Source organism: Rosa chinensis, chromosome 5 (assembly GCF_002994745.2).
Source record: "Rosa chinensis cultivar Old Blush chromosome 5, RchiOBHm-V2, whole genome shotgun sequence".
In the NCBI taxonomy this organism is placed as follows: Eukaryota; Viridiplantae; Streptophyta; class Magnoliopsida; order Rosales; family Rosaceae; genus Rosa; species Rosa chinensis.
In genome coordinates, this window is record NC_037092.1 from 3,583,420 (window position 1) to 3,601,468 (window position 18,049).

Below are 18,049 nucleotides of genomic sequence, written 5' to 3' on the forward strand. Positions count from 1 at the left end.
TGCTGTTTGGTTGGTGAGAAGGGATCTGGGCTCTGGTGGGTTGGCAGAGGTATAAAAAGCGTGATAGTTTCTTTTGTTGTTTAGGTTTTTTTGTTTTCTTTTTTTGGGTAGGTTTTGGTTAGGTTCAATAAGTCCCTGCTCCTTTGAGCCAGGGTTGTGTTCCTACTCTCTTGAGCTAGGATTAGGGTTACGTGTTATGCCATGTAAATGGTGTCATTCCCGAGGACAATTTGGTTCAACTCTGGTTTACTGTTGTGGTCGATCTGCTAATGAGCAATCCTTTACACGGGGTCTGGTACTTTTTGGCCACGGTGTTGAAGAGGACGTAGTCTTTTAATTTGGCTGTCAATCACGAGATATTGCTGGGACATTCGGGATCATATGATCAAAGTAGCCTTGGAAAGGGGTGTTTCGTGGTTAGAGTTTGGGCCCATTGGCCTAATGGTACTTGTAACCGCGATTTTTTGGGGTTTCGGTTTATCTCCCCCCTGATGTATGCTTTCCGATTGATTGAATGAGTTTTCTATCTTTTCTCAACAAAAAAAAGAAAAAAAGAATGGAGGAATGGACTAATTAAAACAAGTTAATTTGACAGAATAGCAGTACATTGGCAAATTTTGAAAACTAAAGAGCAAATTGGCTGAAATAAAACTTATGATAGCAAATTGGTTAATTATGAAAATCTAGTGTATGAAATATGCAGAAATAAAACCTAGAATAGCAAATGCACACTACAATAAAACCTAAGGTAGCAAAATTGACTATTTAACCTATAATATTTAAATCGAATATTACAACTACAGTCTTGCGGGGAAACTCTAAACCAAATAACAAGATAAATATGACATCTACAAAGGAGTATAGCTCTATGTGAAAAAGATGACCAGATCATTTGAAAAGTTACACAACACATATAATAATATAGGTGACCTAAACAGTAACGAGGAAAAAGCTTGTCGATCAAGGTACGTAGCTATGGAGGAGAAGTAACAATTGTAGCAACCAAACATGGCCTGGATCTTTGAGTTTTAGAGGATTTGGTGCAATATCAAATAAGAGGAACAATATATATAACACTGAGAAACAATGTTAATACCAGTGTAAATTATTAAATCCAAGGTCCTGGCCGGCCAGTATCTACCTATGGGAACCTCCATATACTCTCACCAGAAAAAAGGAGTTAAAAGAAAACCTTCAGAATGACCAAACATCATTGCATTTTGATGCAACAATTTGCTGTCACTTATCGTCCTTCAATCACTGTAATGGTAGCTTCACTTGTGGAGGACTTGGTACGTTCATACAGTAGTTGAGGATGAGAAAATGAGTTCTGGATAGTGAATAAAGGCCTCTTAGGTTGTGGACCATCTGTCTTGCTACTTAGCATTAAAGCAATATCCTTCATGGAAGGCCTATCCACAGCATTATCCTGTACACAAAGAAGCCCAATGTGTACACATTTCAATACTTCTGATGAGCAATATGAATCACCCAATACTTCATCCACCAACTCCAATCCCCTGCCTTCAGACCACAAGTTCCATGTCTAAAAAAAATACAGAGTTGTTGTCAAGAATTGTTAAGACTACTGCATTCAACTGCATATTTTTGGTCTAATCTATATGACATAGCTTGACAGCTAATAAAACTCACTACTTTACATTGAACTTACATGGGCTAGAAAGCCTAGTTGTTGGTCATATAAAAAGAAGTTGTTATTCTTCTTGCTGCTAATAATCTCCAATACCAAAACCCCGAAACTGTAGACATCAGATTTTTCGGAAAATATCCCACTCATGGCATACTCTGGAGACATATAGCCACTGTGTAGAAAACTCATTAATTAATATGAAACTAGGTTTTGGCTTAAAGAAAATTACCATGTGACTGAAAGAACTGATTCTTACCGTGTTCCCACAACCTTTTGAGTATTTTCTACACACTGTGTTCCTTCAATTATTCGTGCCAATCCAAAATCTGAGATTTTTGGGTTCATTTTTTCATCTAGGAGAATGTTGCTGACTTTCAAGTCTCTATGTATTACCTTCACATAGGAATCATGATGGAGATAAAGAAGCCCTCTAGCAATACCCTGAATAATATTAAAGCGTCTGTCCCAATCAAGCTCTCCTCTCCTCATTGGATCTAATGAAATAATTAATACGCCCATTAGAATGCGATCAGCAATGTTATTCATATTAAAAATGCTTTCAGTGATTCAGTAACGAACATGGTTAAAAGAATTTTCATCAAAAGACTACTAGACTTCTAGCTTTTGTTCTCTGATTGAAACTAAAATTCTAGTCTAGCCTTAATTGTCAGGAAATGAAGAAGTGAAGGAAATTCACCGTGTATAGATAAACATGCATTCAAAGATTGATGGAGAATCTATGCCATGGTAATTTAGTTCATGTGCATTCACTCGATCGAACCTTTTTGCTAGTACTTACTACTTAGTAGGCAGTTTTAATTCTAAAATATAATTCCTAGAATTATACTGAACTTTTGGCATCTTGTTTTAGTAAGACTGTAAGAGCCTCTTTCAAGTTTCAAGGTCCCCCGAGTTCGACATATTATAAAGAGCTCAGAGACAAGAATTACTGTTAAAAGAACATGATAGCACTATAAGAAACGGCAGCCATCATAAAGTGGCAGTGAAACCAACCGAATAGAAACGTATCCAAGCTTTTGTTTGGCATGAACTCATAAACTAGCAACTTCTCATCTTCTTTAACGCAGCAACCCATCATCCTAACAAGATTTTTGTGTTGAAGATTGGAGATCAATAGCATCTCATTCTTGAACTCTTCAATGCCTTGTCCTGAGCTACTAGATAGTCTTTTTACAGCTATTTCCTTCCCATCTTGTAGTATACCCTATACAAGGTCCACAAGTTAATCATGGTGTTCAGGTTTGTATTCTTCTACCTCTTACAATGCTGTATTACCCTCAAGTAAACAAATAAGTACCTTATAAACAGGACCAAAGCCTCCTTGCCCGAGTTTGTTTGTAATGCTGAAATTGTCTGTAGCAGTTGACATGGTATCAAAATCATAGATCAATAGCTCTGATGGATCATATTTTCCAATATATTCTAGAAGAGTATCCCTAGAAGTTGGACTTGATCCTGTTCATTGAAAGAGAAGTTTTGTTAATTTGCAAGTATAAACGTCAAACACCGAATCAGAATAAGACAACAAAATTTATGGATATCGCCCAGTGTATAACTATATATGCTCTTATACAGTTCGGCATGGGTTTGGTTGTCTAGTACTTCAGAGGGGTACCTATAAATGTGCTAATGCTTCAGAATAATTAATCTCCTCTATCTCATTCTCTTACCCTTTTGGTTAGCTCGCAACCTGTGCAAACCGAACACTATGGCAACCAAGATAATCATTAAACCAATTGCTGTAAGGTTGGCAATCAACTTAATTGGCTTTCCTTCACCTGCAAAATGAATTTCAAATATGAAATCGATCGAACATAAGAAAAGAAAAGATATTGCTAATAAGAGTTCTGTATCATTTACCTAGTTCTTTGCGTGCTAGGCGAATATAAAGATCAACTCCTCCCTTGGAAAACTTCTGTATATCATTGAGGTCTTTGGACCAGACCAAACAACCAATATTATTAACATATGCATAAGCCAAGCAAGAACAATTATTTAAACACTGTGTCTTGCATTCATTTGGGGTGTATTGAGCATTGAAAGATGTGATATACTCATAATAATCTGGTACTTTTGCCCCAACGATCTTCCAGAACCCATCATCATTATCATCTTGTATTCCTTGCAATGGTACTGAGTTCTTCGTTTTTTGTCTCTCACAGAACAATTCGGTTTTCCTTACGCACCCTTCGGTCCAATCTCCTTTGCTCCATTCGTGGTGTGACTTTGGTACAAACCCTTTCAAACACTTGCAGATTGGAGATTCAGAAGCTTTGCAAACCCCAAAAGGCCCACACGCTCCATAGATGTCACATCGATTCTCTAGTGTCTCCCAGTAGATTGACCAGTTCCTACCATTGTCTGAATACATAAGCTTTGGTTTTCCTTGTGAAGAGATTTCTATATATGCTGCGAAAGCGTCAAATAATTTAAGTGAGAAATACTCTGTTCCCTGTTCCACATTCTCCTCTACTTCAAATCCATTAAGATATCGATCATCCATATCTGGCATGCCGATAAACTTTGATTTATCCCATGGCCCACTTCTCCAGAAGGGAGTTGATCGATTAATCCAAATGATCACTTGTGCTGGCACCTCTGTCGCTCGTCCGCCTTCAACTGTATATATCCCACTAGATGGATCACTCTCACTTTTCCAGGCAGTCAAGATAGTGCCCTTTTTAGATTTAGTATTGTATCCCAGCCGCTGGGTTGGTAGCATAGTGTCACCAGGATAATCAAAGCTCTGCCATATTGATTGACCAGCTTTAGTAACATCTTTGACAACAAAGTTTCCTTCATCTGAAAGAACTGCAGCAAATGAACTAGTACTAGATGATGAAACCTGTATAGTAACATTGGTTGACCACACAGAATTCTGATTCCCATCTACAAGCTCCAGACTCCCATTGCTGCTGATTCTCAAACTCGCCAATGAGCCTGTAACTGCAATGGGCTTTTCCCTGTTGGCCACCCACACTACTTTACGGGGGAATATATTCTTGTGCCACAACCCCACATACTTATTAGCAGAACCATTTGGACTGAAGAAGCCTAACTCGAAAATGCCTGTAGGGGAGACAAGAGTGTCGCCCTGTACAAACGGTTGCAAAGGAGTGATGTTATATACTTGAGAACAATGATAATGTGGTGGAAGCAAGATTAAGATGAATAAGAAGAACATTGAGAGATTTAAACAGCCAACACTTTCAGATTCAATACCCATTGGATATAAGGTGTGAAGGAGTTATCTCATATACAGTACCTCAGCACAACGATGTTGTGACAGAAGCGAGCTGAAGAAGAATAGGAACAGCCTAGAGGAACCTAAAGCACTAAAATTTCTGGTTCTAATACCCAGTTGAATACCAACATGTTATCGATCAGAAAACATGACTGACATTTAAATACTACTGACAACTGCTTCCCTCCCATCGTTTCCCACGGATTGGTTACTATTGCTTTTACAACGCATGTTTTTTCAGTTTTTATGTTTGTTCTCAGAAATTTGTAAGAGCAAAAGCATTGACTTTTAGGTCAGGCTGTAGTTTGGACTTTGGATAAATAACCATTACACGTAAAATCAGACTTCCATCAAGTTGTAGTTCCATGCAAGCTCTAGACTTATTCAACGTTTAGTCACCATACATAAAGGCTCTTTCCGACATCTTTCCCCCATTTTAACAGAAACCTATCTTCACATCTTACACATATGAGATAAAAAGCAAAACATTTAGTGGGGACATTAGCCAAAATAATTTGCAAGTACATTGAATTAAGAGACTGGACAAAATAATTGGACTTTTTGATTTTGGCTTTTTTCTACTTTATAAATACAGCCGCAACCGGAAAAATTGTACATACTTATCGGTCTGAACTTGATGAATTACTTTTTGATAGCTTTTTTGATTGCCGACACTTAATTGTATCGATGCTTTTTGTGTTAATCAACACTTAATGAGTGTTTAAATTGGGACAATATTGGTATAATGGTAGGTCATGGGTCACGCTTGTCACTGTTTAACAAGTTTTGATATTTTCTTTTATTATACAACTGAATTACATAGTTGTGACTTGTGAGTCGAACATAGAACCCCCACTTTACAAAGCAAAAACTTATAATAGTAGACCAATTGATTATGAAACTTTATGACGAATTTCAAATTCATTGATATGTTGCTAAGAAAATTGCCTAATAACAAGAGACTGGACAAAATAATTGGACTTTTTTATTTTGGCTTTTTTCTACTTTATAAAAACAGCTACAACAGGAAAAATTGTACATACTTACCGGTTTGAACTTGATGAATTACTTTTTGAGAGCTTTTTTAATTGCCGACACCTAATTGTATCGATACTTTTTGTGTTAATCAACACTTAATGAGTGTTTAAGTTGGGACAAGATCGATACAATGGTAGGTCACGGGTCACGTTTGTCACTATTTAACAAGTTTTGTAATTTTCTTTTATTATACAACTGAATTACACAGTTGCGACTTGTGAGTCGAACATAGAACCCCCAATTTACAAAGCAAAAACTTATAATAGTAGACCAATTGATTATGAAATTTAATGAGAAATTTCAAATTCATTGATATGTTGTTAAGAAAATTGCCTAATAACTAAGTTCATGTGAACTGATTCATAGGTTTATGTTAAAAGGCAGTTGCAATGTAAAATCTCATCACACTTTTTTGAATCCTAAAAGTCTCTTCTTGTTTATAAGAGAACTTTCAAAATCCATACTCATTGCAAAGAGCTCAGAGAAGGCAATAATATTCTTAACGTTGAAAATGTGGCCGGGGAGCTCTTTCCTTTCTATTTCCCCACGTCCAGGGATTTGAGAATTTCGAGTGCACAGTTTGTCTCTATGAGAATGGTTCTAGAGATGCAATCCAGACCACTAAATTGTTTTGGCTCTAATACCCATTTTTGGGGTTACCCATAACAACTAGGCCTTACACTTAAATACCTTCTTTTTTTCTCTGAGAATCGACTTACACTTAAATACTTCTAACAACTGTTTTGGGCAAAATTTCAGATGCAAACTTTGTCAACAACAAGTGATTCACACTAAACCGTAATCCCTAACGCTTCAAGCTTGATTATGAAAATTGTACCAAATTTGTCTTGGTCTTCTTTTAGAAGAGACAAGCACAAAGATCCAAAACCGTTCACAGGGAGTCCAGATACAAGAGAAAGCCTGGAAGAAATTCTGGAACCTTTGAATATCTTTAACAAAAGAAAGAAAATTTCAAGCCACCATTTTTTTGATGACATTTCAAGCCACCATTTAACAACAAACAATTTTGCCCTATATGGGTAGTTTAAGCTCACCTTATTCTTTGTTACTCCAATCGTCAACACAGTCAACGCCGTTGACCTTAGACTGTTCTGATTGATCGTCATCGTTAACAACAAGAATTCACTTGTCCCATTTCAGCCGTCTATGATTTTTTTTTGGGGGTCTTTGGTTAATATCTTGAGTTTTGTGCTTTTGATTGTCTTGAGTCAGTAAGGCAAATTCATGCAAGTGAAATGTACATTTTTCACTTGTGGCAGACGTGAAATTGTGGTAGAATACTAGGGGTAAAACCATCAGTTACGAGCTACGAGGAACTACCGACCTTCTTTGGCAGACGTGAAATTGTGGTAGAAGACCAGAAGTAAAACCGTTAATTTACTGTTACATGAATATCGTAAACTCATCTTTCATATATAGTATAATTTGTGTTGAAAGTCTTCGCAGCCATTCAGAAGTTGGAGGTCCAGAAAATTGGAGCCCTAGAAGGTTTTCAATTTGGGGACGTAACAGTTTCGAGTTTTGGATCTTCGTGCCCTTTGATGTTATGCCAGATTTCAATATACATTGAAGGAATCTTCCACACTGAAAACTAGATGGATCGAGCCCAAGTTGCCGCATAAGATGGGCCGGGTTGTGAAAGGGAAATATCCGCACGAGCAAACGGAGCAAAGTATTTGTAAATGACACGTGGAAGCTTCCACTTGGTATAATTTTTTCTTTTTCTTTTTTTTTGAATAGTTTGTTTTGCCTCTCAGCATTTGAACTTCGGGCTTATATGTTGTATCGGTCTCACCAAATTTTAGTTGAGTTGATTTTAGTTTGTGACTTCTACCGCTCAAAAAAATAGTACAATCCGGTTGTTATTTGCAGTCAACTCTAGAACACTGCAAGAAGCCAACAACTAGAAGGACAATTATCAGAGAGGAAAGTTTCCTGATAAAAATAAACATTTGGAGGGTAATTTCTATGAACCTCAAATAACACATGCATAAGAAAGTCAATATATATGTTTTCTTTCCCCACTGAGCAGTCCATGTTTGCTTCTTCTCTGTATATAATTAGTCAAAGAAAAGAAAAAACACTATATTGTTGTAATTAAAATTTCAACAAAATTTAATATCATTAGTTTGCTACCCAACATTTACTGTGGGCACGATAGCTGGTACACCAGAGGTGCGTCCTTCCCGTTCCTCTCGTACTAGGAAAAGGTCCTCTCAATGCTCTAACGCCCACACCGGATATGGACCGAACTGTCTCACGACGTTCTGAACCCAGCTCACATACTGCTTGTAATGAAAGATGGTCACATAATTGTATTTCCTGTCGTGAAGAGTCAAACAATGAGACGGAATCCCTCCAGCGAGTATAGACTGCATAAGCAATGTGTATTCCAATGAGGATGCAGTAGCATGTAAACATATAGCGAGATTACAGCTCTAAGTGCAACCCTCACTTTTCCAGCCAAATATCCGAGTTGAATTAATGAATTCATTGAATGATTAAAATTGCAACTATTGTCTAACATTATGAATCTGTAAAGCAAATTTGCTATCGGTTATCGTCCTAAAATCACTGTTATGGTGTCACTTGTGGAGCAACTATTTTGAAGCTGTGGAACAACAGAACTTTTTCAAGGAAATACAGGCTGCTTAGGTTGTGGAGCATCTGTCTCACTGCTTAGCATGAAAACAACTTCCGGCATGGTCGGCCTATTTGCAGCATCATCCTGTACACAAAGAAGCCCGATATGAATGCATCTTACTTCTGTTAAGGAATATCCCTTGGCCAGTTCTTCATCTACAAAGTCCAGTCCCTTGCCTTGAGGATGCCTCCTGATTTTGCAAATATAAGAAAACAAATTCCACATCACATCAAAGAACAAAGAAAGATCAACTTTATATTTGCAAAATCAAGAAGCCGGGAGAGATCATGTCTAATGCATTAATTGTAGCCATGCATCTCATTCTCTTACCAATTTGGTTAGCTCGCAACCTATGCAAACCGAACAGTATGACAGCCAAGATACTGATAAAACAAATAGCTGCAAGGCTGGCAGTTAACTTTATTTGGTTTTCCATATCACCTGAAGAAGAGAATATGTGAGATATATAGTTTGATGCAAGAAAGAACAGATATTGCTAATTACTGTTGTGTATCCACTATCATCATTTTTACCTGAGTGGGCTAGGCAGATAAAAAGATCTACTCCGCCAGAGGGAACCTCCTGTATATCAATAAGGTCTCTTGACAACAACCTATATCATTGACAAAAGCATAAGCTAGGCAAGAACAATTATGTAAACTCGCAGTGCTCAGATGTGCCTTCTGCCTTTAATGGCTTATATTCATGAAAATCTGGTACTTTTACCATTACCATCTTCTCAAACATATCTTTTTGGATTAAATTCTGCTTACTACCCTGTACTTTCACGGGTTCGTCAGTTCAGTCCCTGCACTTCTAATTTAATCAGAAAAGTCCTCGCACTCTTCAATTTCATCAAATCGATCCATTTCCTCATCATTCCGTCAATTTCCACTGTTTAGGTGCTGACGTGTCCAGACGCCGTCTGATCTGTCAGATTTGTGGGACCTTTCCACATGTAAAATTCCCAAAATGCCCATAGACTATGAGAGTGAAAATGGGGGTTCATCATGATTGCTACCAACTTCCATATCACTTTCACCAAAACCAAACCCACGGACCAAACACGGTTGCTTGGCCAACAATTGCTGATTCAACACCATCTTCCTCAGCGATTCGTCGCTGTGTTTCTTAACCACCGCCTTCCCATCCTCCACCCAGGTTAGGGTCTATGACGACATGAGGCTGCAGGGGTTATTACTCCGCGCGACGTGTCGTAGATCGAGATGCTGCACCGTCGTCCATTCCATCGGAGATTTCTTTCACCTGCAAATCCAGCACCCGAGATCCTAGTTGTGATCGTGAATCGTTGACTGTGGAGAAAAGAATTGGATCAGACAAGGGGTGGAAGGATTTAGATCTTGATTGAATTTGAAGAGAAGAAAATTGGAGTTACCTGAAGAGAAGTGAATTGTTGATCGTCGCTCAACTCTTCGGCTCTCTCTCTCTCGACCATGTGGCGGACGTCGTCGTCGGAGTTGACGTGTGGGCGGCACAGGAGCTCGATCCGGAGTCGGGGAGTTAGGGGAGAGATCGGAAATCTTCGACTGGAGCTTGGAGAATGCAATGGTCAGGTCGACGGAGATGATCCGGGTCTCGCCGCCGACGTAGCGGAGCTTCCCAGACGGTGGCCGGGGGTGGAATGCGCCGTTGGAGCTGCAGACGAGCTTGAACTTCTTGGGCTGGGTGTGGTTGGTAATGAGCTTCCGATTTGGATTTGGGAAGAATGAAATTTTGTAGAAGAATGAAATTTTGATTTGGGAAGAGATCTATATCTTTGGTTTTGATTTTCATGTTGGGTTTACATGCATCTTGATTTGAATTTTGTTCAGATTTGGTTTTTCTGCATCTTAGTTGAATCTAGAGGACTCATCTCAACCAAATTGGGTTAATTCGCACACCCAAATACTTAAATTTTCTAGGTTTGCTGTGAGCATGATCTTTGGCCGCGAGGGAGGACATTGATGAGAGGTTGAAGAATGAACCCATACCCCCTCTTGTTTATCAGTCTCTCTCTCATCTTCTTCCGGCCATGTTGATCGGTGGAGGAAGTGAGGAACCATAACTAAGAGCTGAAAAGAAGAAGAGCTCTGAGAAGAAGAAGAAGAGAAGACGGGGTTCTGGGGAATTAGGTGTTCGGGTGGGAAAGGGGAGGGAGATATATTGGAGGGGTAGCTTGGGAATTTTGCATGTGGGAAGGTCCCACAAATCTGACAGATCAAATGGCGTCCGGACACGTCAGCACCTAAACAGTGGAAATTGACGGAATGATGAGGAAATGGATCGATTTGATGAAATTGAAGAGTGCGAGGACTTTTCTGATTAAATTAGAAGTGCAGGGACTGAACTGACGAACCCCTGAAAGTACAGGGTAGTAAGCAGAATTTAATCCTATCTTTTTCTTCTATTATTGAAACTGACTTACTCGTGTGACTCTCGCAAAGTAACTTTTTCTTCTATTAGTGAAACTGACTTGCTCGTGTGACTCTTGCAAAGTAACTTTGTTTGTCTTACACACCCCCTGTCCAGTTTCCTTTGCTCCATTCATCGTCTGACTTGGGTACAAACCCTTTCAAACACCTGCAGATTGGAGATGCAGAAGCATTATGGCAAACCCCAAAAGGTCCACATGCTCCATAGCTGTCACATGGATTATGTTGTGCCTGCCAGTAGAGAAGCCAGTTCCCACCATTATCTGAATGCATGAGCTTGAGCTTTCCTTCTGGAGAGATGTCAATACATGCGAGAGTTTCATCAAATACTCTATAAGAGAAAGAAATAGTTCCCTGTTCCACTTGTTCATCTAGCTCAAATCCTTTTAGATATTGGTTATCCATATCATGTATGCCGATGAACTTTGATCCCATGGCCCACTTTTCCAGTTGGGAGTTGATCGATTCATCCATTTGATTACTTGTCCTGGCATCTCCTTTACCAATCCACCTGCAGCCGAGAATATCCCAGTGGATGGATCATTCTCATTTTTCCAGGCTGTCAAGACACTGCTCTTTCCAGATTTTCTATTGTATCCCAGCACCATGTTAGGCAGCATTGTATCACCAGGATAATCAAAGCTCTGCCATATGAAATGATCAGCTCCCATATGATCTCAGACAATGAAGTTTCTGTTTCCAACAGAACTGCTGCTGGACTAGCATTGAATGATGACACTGGAATAGTCACCTTGGTTGACCACACAGCATTCTGCTTCCCATCTACAAGCTCCAGATTCCCATTGATACTAATTGTCAATCTAGCCAAGGTGTCTGCACCTGCAAGAGGCTTTTCTCTATTGGCCACCCATACAACTTTCCTCGGAGATATATCCCTGTGCGGCTGTGCCATATCCCCACATACTTGTTAGCAATGTTATTAGGACTGAAGAAGCCTAACTCAAAAATGTGGCAGAGGGAGACTCGAGTTTGTCCCTGCGCTAATGGTTGGGAAGTAGTTATGTTATAAACTTCAGCACAACAATGTTGTGACTGATGTAATCTGAACATCAAAAGGAAGAGAAAGGATGAATTTAAAGCGCTATAGTTTTCTGTCCTAACACCCATTTTCATCCAATAGTCCATAAAAGCAAAGGCTCTGACAATATATACTACTGACCACTTCTGGCTAAAATTCAGATGCAGAATATGTTAATATCAAGTGGAATAGTGGATGCAGACTATTCCTTACCAAACATATATTATTAACCTGCATTATCACAGAAGAACATTACTTTTTTGTATTAAGAAATTGGTACGTACCGGTGCTTTCATCATAGACACAGGTCTTTGAAGAATGGCCCCATACTTGTAAACTTCATTATCACAGAAACAACACTTGTTCTCTGTATTAAGAAAATGGTACACTGAAAGTCATGGGCAGAAGACTTGGAAGTAGTCTCGTAGCCCTGCAGGGGGAATCACAGGGATCCAAACATGCAAGTTAAAAGCCAAGAACCAACAATTTGCCTGCAACAGAAGCATCAGCAGTTTATAAACTGCCTTCTTTGTTAGCCTTATCGGCAACTTGTGGTCATCGATTTTTCTGATGAGACTCCGAGTAATAGCTATGATCATCAAGATTCCAATTCTCGCATTTCACCAGTCGTCAGCTTCATAACATCAAACAATCAGCAAAGGAGTGTACTATTCCACACAACTGATCAGCCACTCTTCAAAGCTTTGCTATAGAAATTTAAATCACAGCTAAATCTAATCCGCTAATGTGAAATAACCCTAAGACGGTGGAACGGAATACACAGAAGTAGGCGTACTATGAATTTTTCAATCGTTATTAAATGCAGCATGTCCAAATCTGGAAGTCAACAAAGCCAATAATTTCTGCAGATCAATTATCTAATGTTTAAAAATAATCCAGTTGCTTCTTTTAATGTTTGTTTTCCCTTCCGTTTCAAGTGTGAGATGCTTCTATGACTAGTTGCTCCAATCTTGATTTTCTTTTTCTGAAAGGGTCTACAAACAAAGATTTGAGTTCACAGAGAGGTTGGTCGGTAAACTGCAGAATCCTGCACACACAATAAACTAATTGTATGCATCATTTTTTTTAAAACAACATTTTGGCAACATGTTTTTGCAATTGAATGATCAAAGAGCTCCTGTTCTCTAACTACTTAAAATATGCTACAGCATTATGATGCAATAATTTGCTATCGCCTATCGTCCTTCAATCCCTGTTATGCAAGTGTCATTTGTGGAGCAAGTACTTTCATACCGTGGTTGAGGACGAATTACTGGCATGGTCGAATACAGGATAGTGAATATAGGCTCCTTAGGTTGGGGACCATCTGTATTACTACTTAGCATGAGAACTACATGTGCCATGGTTGGTCTATCCGCAACATTGTCCTATGCACAAAGAAGCCCAATGTGCACACATCTCATTACTTCTGAGGAGGAATATGAATCACCCAATACTTCATCAACCAGTGCCAATCCACTGCCTTCATTCCATAAGTTCCATGCCTGACAAAATTCATAAATTTTTGTGAGACTTGTCAAACTGTTCTGTAAGCCTGTAATTTAGCCTCACATATATAGTCTAAGCTACATGAGAGAGACTTCTCTAAAGCCTACTCATAACATTAAAAATTAGAGCAAGAACTTACATAGGCTAGAAAGCCTTGCTGTTGATCATGTAAACAGAAGCTGGTATTCTTCTTCCCACTAATAATCTCCAGTGCTAAGACCCCATAGCTGTAGACATCTGACTTCAAGGAAAATATCCCGCCCATGGCATACTCCGGAGACATATAACCACTGCCCAGGAAACTCATTAGTATATCGCAGAAGTTGCTTCTTGCTTTCTAACCTTATGAAAGTGCAACAAAGAGTATACATCTAATGCCAACCAACTACTCTTCAGTCAAGTTTTAACCGAATGGGCTGATGAGTCATTTAAGTTTGCAGGGTTGTAATTAGGACTGTAACAGACCAATCACCTTTCACTAATATATAAATATGCCTGACATTATGTTTTAGCTATGAAAGCACATGTAAGAATGGGAAAGAATGATGCTTACAGAGTTCCCACAACCCTCTGAGTATTTTCTAAATCCGGCGTCTCTTGAACAATACGTGCCAATCCAAAATCTGAAATTTTTGCGTTCATTTTCTCATCCAAGAGAATGTTGCTAACTTTCAGATCTCTATGTATTACTTTCAAACAGGAATCGTGATGGAGATAAAGAAGCCCTCTAGCAACGCCCTGAATAATATTGAAGCGGCAAGGCCAATCCAACGCTGCTCTCCTCATTGGATCTAATTAAATAATCAATACATGTCACATCAGTAATGTCATCCAAATGTCTCAAGCACAGTATAATGGTAACATTGATGCTCACTAGACTACAAGGCTTTTCTTTTCTTAATTTTGTTGGTTGAAACTAGATTCTAGCCACTACTAGGAAATACAGACACAGTTCTATGGAAACATTGATGCTCACAAGACTACTCTTAGTTTTTCAAGTTTCTAATATTTTACTTTAGGTCTCCACAAAGTCATAAGACCATGTATGGGTAGGCTTTTCTTTTCCTTTTTTGTTGCTTAAAACTAGATTTTAGCCACTACTAGGATATACAGACAGTTTAGTGAGCTCTGATGAGTTGCATAATAGATATCTGAACTGAACAAAGACAACCATTATACATAAATATTTCAATAGTTAATAGTCAAAAGCAATGGATTTGCAGGGGTGCCTTCCATAATTTGTCTTTGTACAGAAATTTAATGGTTATTTGTGCATAAATCGATAAATTTCCTCATACTTTAAATCATATCAGTTTCCTGTCAGTCACTCAGTCATAGTCTTATTTTAGTATTGCAGTTGTAATTTCAAGACAAAAAACAAAAATGGAACTGGGATCTTAATTTTTCAGGCAATGGTCCCCTATCTTTGGCCACAAAGATGAACAATTCTATTGAAAGAATAAGAAAAGTAAAGATGAGAGAGATAGCCAGACACAAAGCAGTAGTGAAACTAACCGAATAGGAGAGTATCCAAGCTTTTGTTGGGCATGAACTCATAAATCAGTAACTTCTCGTCCCCTTTAACACAGCAACCCATGATTCTAACAAGATTTTTATGTTGAGGATTGGAGATCAACAAAGTCTCATTCTTGAATTCTTCTTTGCCTTGGCCTGAGCTACTAGATAGTCATTTTACTGCTATTTCCTTCCCTTCTGGTAGCTTACCCTACACAAGGTCCATAAATTAATCATTGTATTCATGTTTGTATCTGCCACCAGTTGTAATGCTATATTTTTCTTTGGGATAAAAGAAAGATTACCTTATAAACTGGGCCAAAACCTCCTTGCCCGAGTTTGTTTGCAAGACTGAAATTGTTTGTAGCAACTAATATGCTATCAAAATCATAGATCAATAGCTCAGATGGATCATCTTTTCCAATATATTCTCTTAAAGTGTCTCGTGAAGTCTGAATCTTATCAGCCATTTCGTACTTCACTTTTTCTACAGTGGTTTTTCCTGATTTTGCAAATATAACAATCAAACTGTGAGTCGAAGAGAAAACAAGAAAGAAGTTGGATCAATTAGCTCATCTACTTCATTACAGTAAGGCTACATAATTTAGGATATCAACCAGTAAATGCATGAAAGAGATCATTTGCTCATGGATTACTATTTCTAAGAGGTTAGCTCGCAACCTGTACAAACCAAACACTATGGCACCCAAGATACTGAACAAACAAATAGCTGTGAGACTGACAATTAATCTTATTGGCCTGCCTTCACCTGAAAAATGAATTTATAATAAAAAGATCATGAAACAAACAAACAAAAAGATCATGCTAATTAGAGTTGTGCAAGCACTATTATCATTTACCCAGTTCTGCTCGTGCTATGCGAATAAAAACATCTACTCCACCAGAAGAAAACTCCTGTATATCAATAAGATTTTTGGACCAGACAAAACAACCAATACTATTAACAAATGCATAAGCCAGACAAGAACAGTTATTTAGGCATCGGATCTTGCAGTTTTCAGATGTGTCTGGACCGAAAGAAGTATAGAATTCATGCAAATCTGGTACTTTTAGCCTTACCATCTTCAAAATCATCTTCTTTTCCTCTCGATGAGACTGACTGATTTGTTTGTCTATGATAAAACAGTTTGGTTTTCCTTACACACCCTCCAGTCCAGTTTCCTTTGCTCCAATCCTGGTGGCACTTGGGAACAAATCCTTTCAAACACTTGCAGATTGAAGATTCAGAAGCTTTGCAAACTCCAAAAGGTCCACAAGCACCATAAATGTCACATGGATGCTTTGATGCCTCCAAGCTAAGAATCCAGTTCTTGCCTTTAACTGAAACCATAAACTTAGTTGTACCTTCTGAAGAGATTTCTTCATAAGCCAAAGTTGAGGAAAATAGTGTAGCCCAAGTTAAATACTTTGTTCCTTGCTCCTCATTATCATCTAGAGTAAACCCACCTCGATATTGAGGATTCATTTCAGGTATCCCAATAAACCTTGATTTATCCCATGGACCACTTCTCCAATAGGGTGCTGAATTCGATCCATTATTAACCCAAACAAAAACTTGTGATGGTGTCTGTGATGACAATCCAACCAAGAATCTGCCAACTGATGGATCATTTTCACTTTTCCAGGAAGTCATGACATTCCTCTTTCCAGATTTGATATCGAATCCCAGCAGCTGAGTCGGTAACATAGTATCACCAGGATGATCAAAGCTCTGCCATACTAATCCATTGGCTTCTAATTCTGCTTCCCATCTAAAAGCTCCAAATTCCCAATTCTACTAATTCTCAAACCAGCCAAGCCATCTGAAACTGCAAGAGGCCTTTCCCTATTGGCCACCCACACAACTTTACGCGGATATATATTCTTGTGCCATAACCCAACATACTGCTTACTGGACTCACAAAAACAAAAGAAACCCAATTCGAAAACCCGGCCAGGGGAGACTAGAGTTTCTCCTACTGCTAATGGTTTGGAATTAGTGATTTCATGAACTTCAGCACAATAACACCTTAAACTAAGCAAGCTCAAGAACAAGGACAACATCAAAAACATAATGGAATTCAAACCCCAAACGACTAAATTTGTCAATGAACATGATAAAAATTTAAGCTTTATTAATTTAGTTGCCAATAATGGGATTTATACAAACTGTCATCATCACTGTGACAAAAATGTCATTTCAAGTTGTGGTATGACTTATGAGAACATGCAAGCTACCTAACAATGCTCTGGAATACTGATGAGAACCACAAAGACGTAACGATCGTACCTTTAATTGGGTGCAGCAGCATTTAAGAGCAGACAAAGGTGGTCACCAACTTCATTGGTCGATGTCGATCTTATCATCAAGTTTAAACCATGTGGGATTTGATATTTCCATGTGATCATCCTCATCATCAAGAACCCAGTTTTCATGTTTGGCTTCAGAGTTCAATGAACCAGCAAAGCTGCGTGCTTTGTGTTTATGTTTTACGAACTGAATCACTTACTTGGGTCCCTCGGTTTGACTGAACCTCAGTATTAAGGAAGACCCACCTTTGTTCCTACACGCCGTCTCAGTCGATGTGGGATTGTGGTGGGCCTTTGCAATTTTTTTTTTTTTTTTTTTTTTATAAAGAAATTCAGTCAAGCTGTCAGACTCATTCCCACACTTATATTATTATTTATTACTTATTAGAGATTGCCGCATTGAGGGGAACATAATACCTATATCTCGAGTGTGCTTAGTAGTATTACAAAAATCATTTAGAGGACATCCTGCAAAAATGCAGGCGCCTCATCTAATGAAAGATCAATAGAATGATCCATACTAGAAAAGTGAGCTAACCTATGTGCGATACTATTTACAAATTTTAATGCCCAATTTTTCTTTTTGTCCTAAAGCAATTCAGGCTACAAGTTTTTCAACCATATT

At 38.5% G+C, this 18,049-nt stretch overlaps 2 protein-coding genes and 1 pseudogene across 2 annotated transcripts; all 3 read right to left on the reverse strand.

Annotated features, from left to right (window-relative positions):
• Positions 1 to 1,243: 1,243 nt before the first annotated feature.
• On the reverse strand, positions 1,244 to 7,081 carry LOC112202932 (G-type lectin S-receptor-like serine/threonine-protein kinase At1g61500). Its single transcript, XM_024343983.2, has 8 exons — positions 7,010 to 7,081; positions 3,533 to 4,766; positions 3,343 to 3,450; positions 2,970 to 3,127; positions 2,666 to 2,876; positions 1,908 to 2,145; positions 1,673 to 1,823; positions 1,244 to 1,546 (listed from the first exon to the last, which is right to left on the reverse strand). The coding sequence occupies exons 1-8, from the start codon at positions 7,079 to 7,081 to the stop codon at positions 1,244 to 1,246; spliced, it is 2,475 nt and encodes an 824-aa protein (XP_024199751.2).
• A 903-nt stretch (positions 7,082 to 7,984) lies between these two features.
• Positions 7,985 to 17,018, reverse strand: LOC112202094 (annotated as a pseudogene).
• On the reverse strand, positions 8,192 to 9,146 carry LOC121048956 (cysteine-rich receptor-like protein kinase 8). The gene is made up of 3 exons (XM_040505684.1): positions 9,124 to 9,146; positions 8,620 to 8,809; positions 8,192 to 8,347 (listed from the first exon to the last, which is right to left on the reverse strand). The coding sequence occupies exons 1-3, from the start codon at positions 9,144 to 9,146 to the stop codon at positions 8,192 to 8,194; spliced, it is 369 nt and encodes a 122-aa protein (XP_040361618.1).
• Positions 17,019 to 18,049: the final 1,031 nt, after the last annotated feature.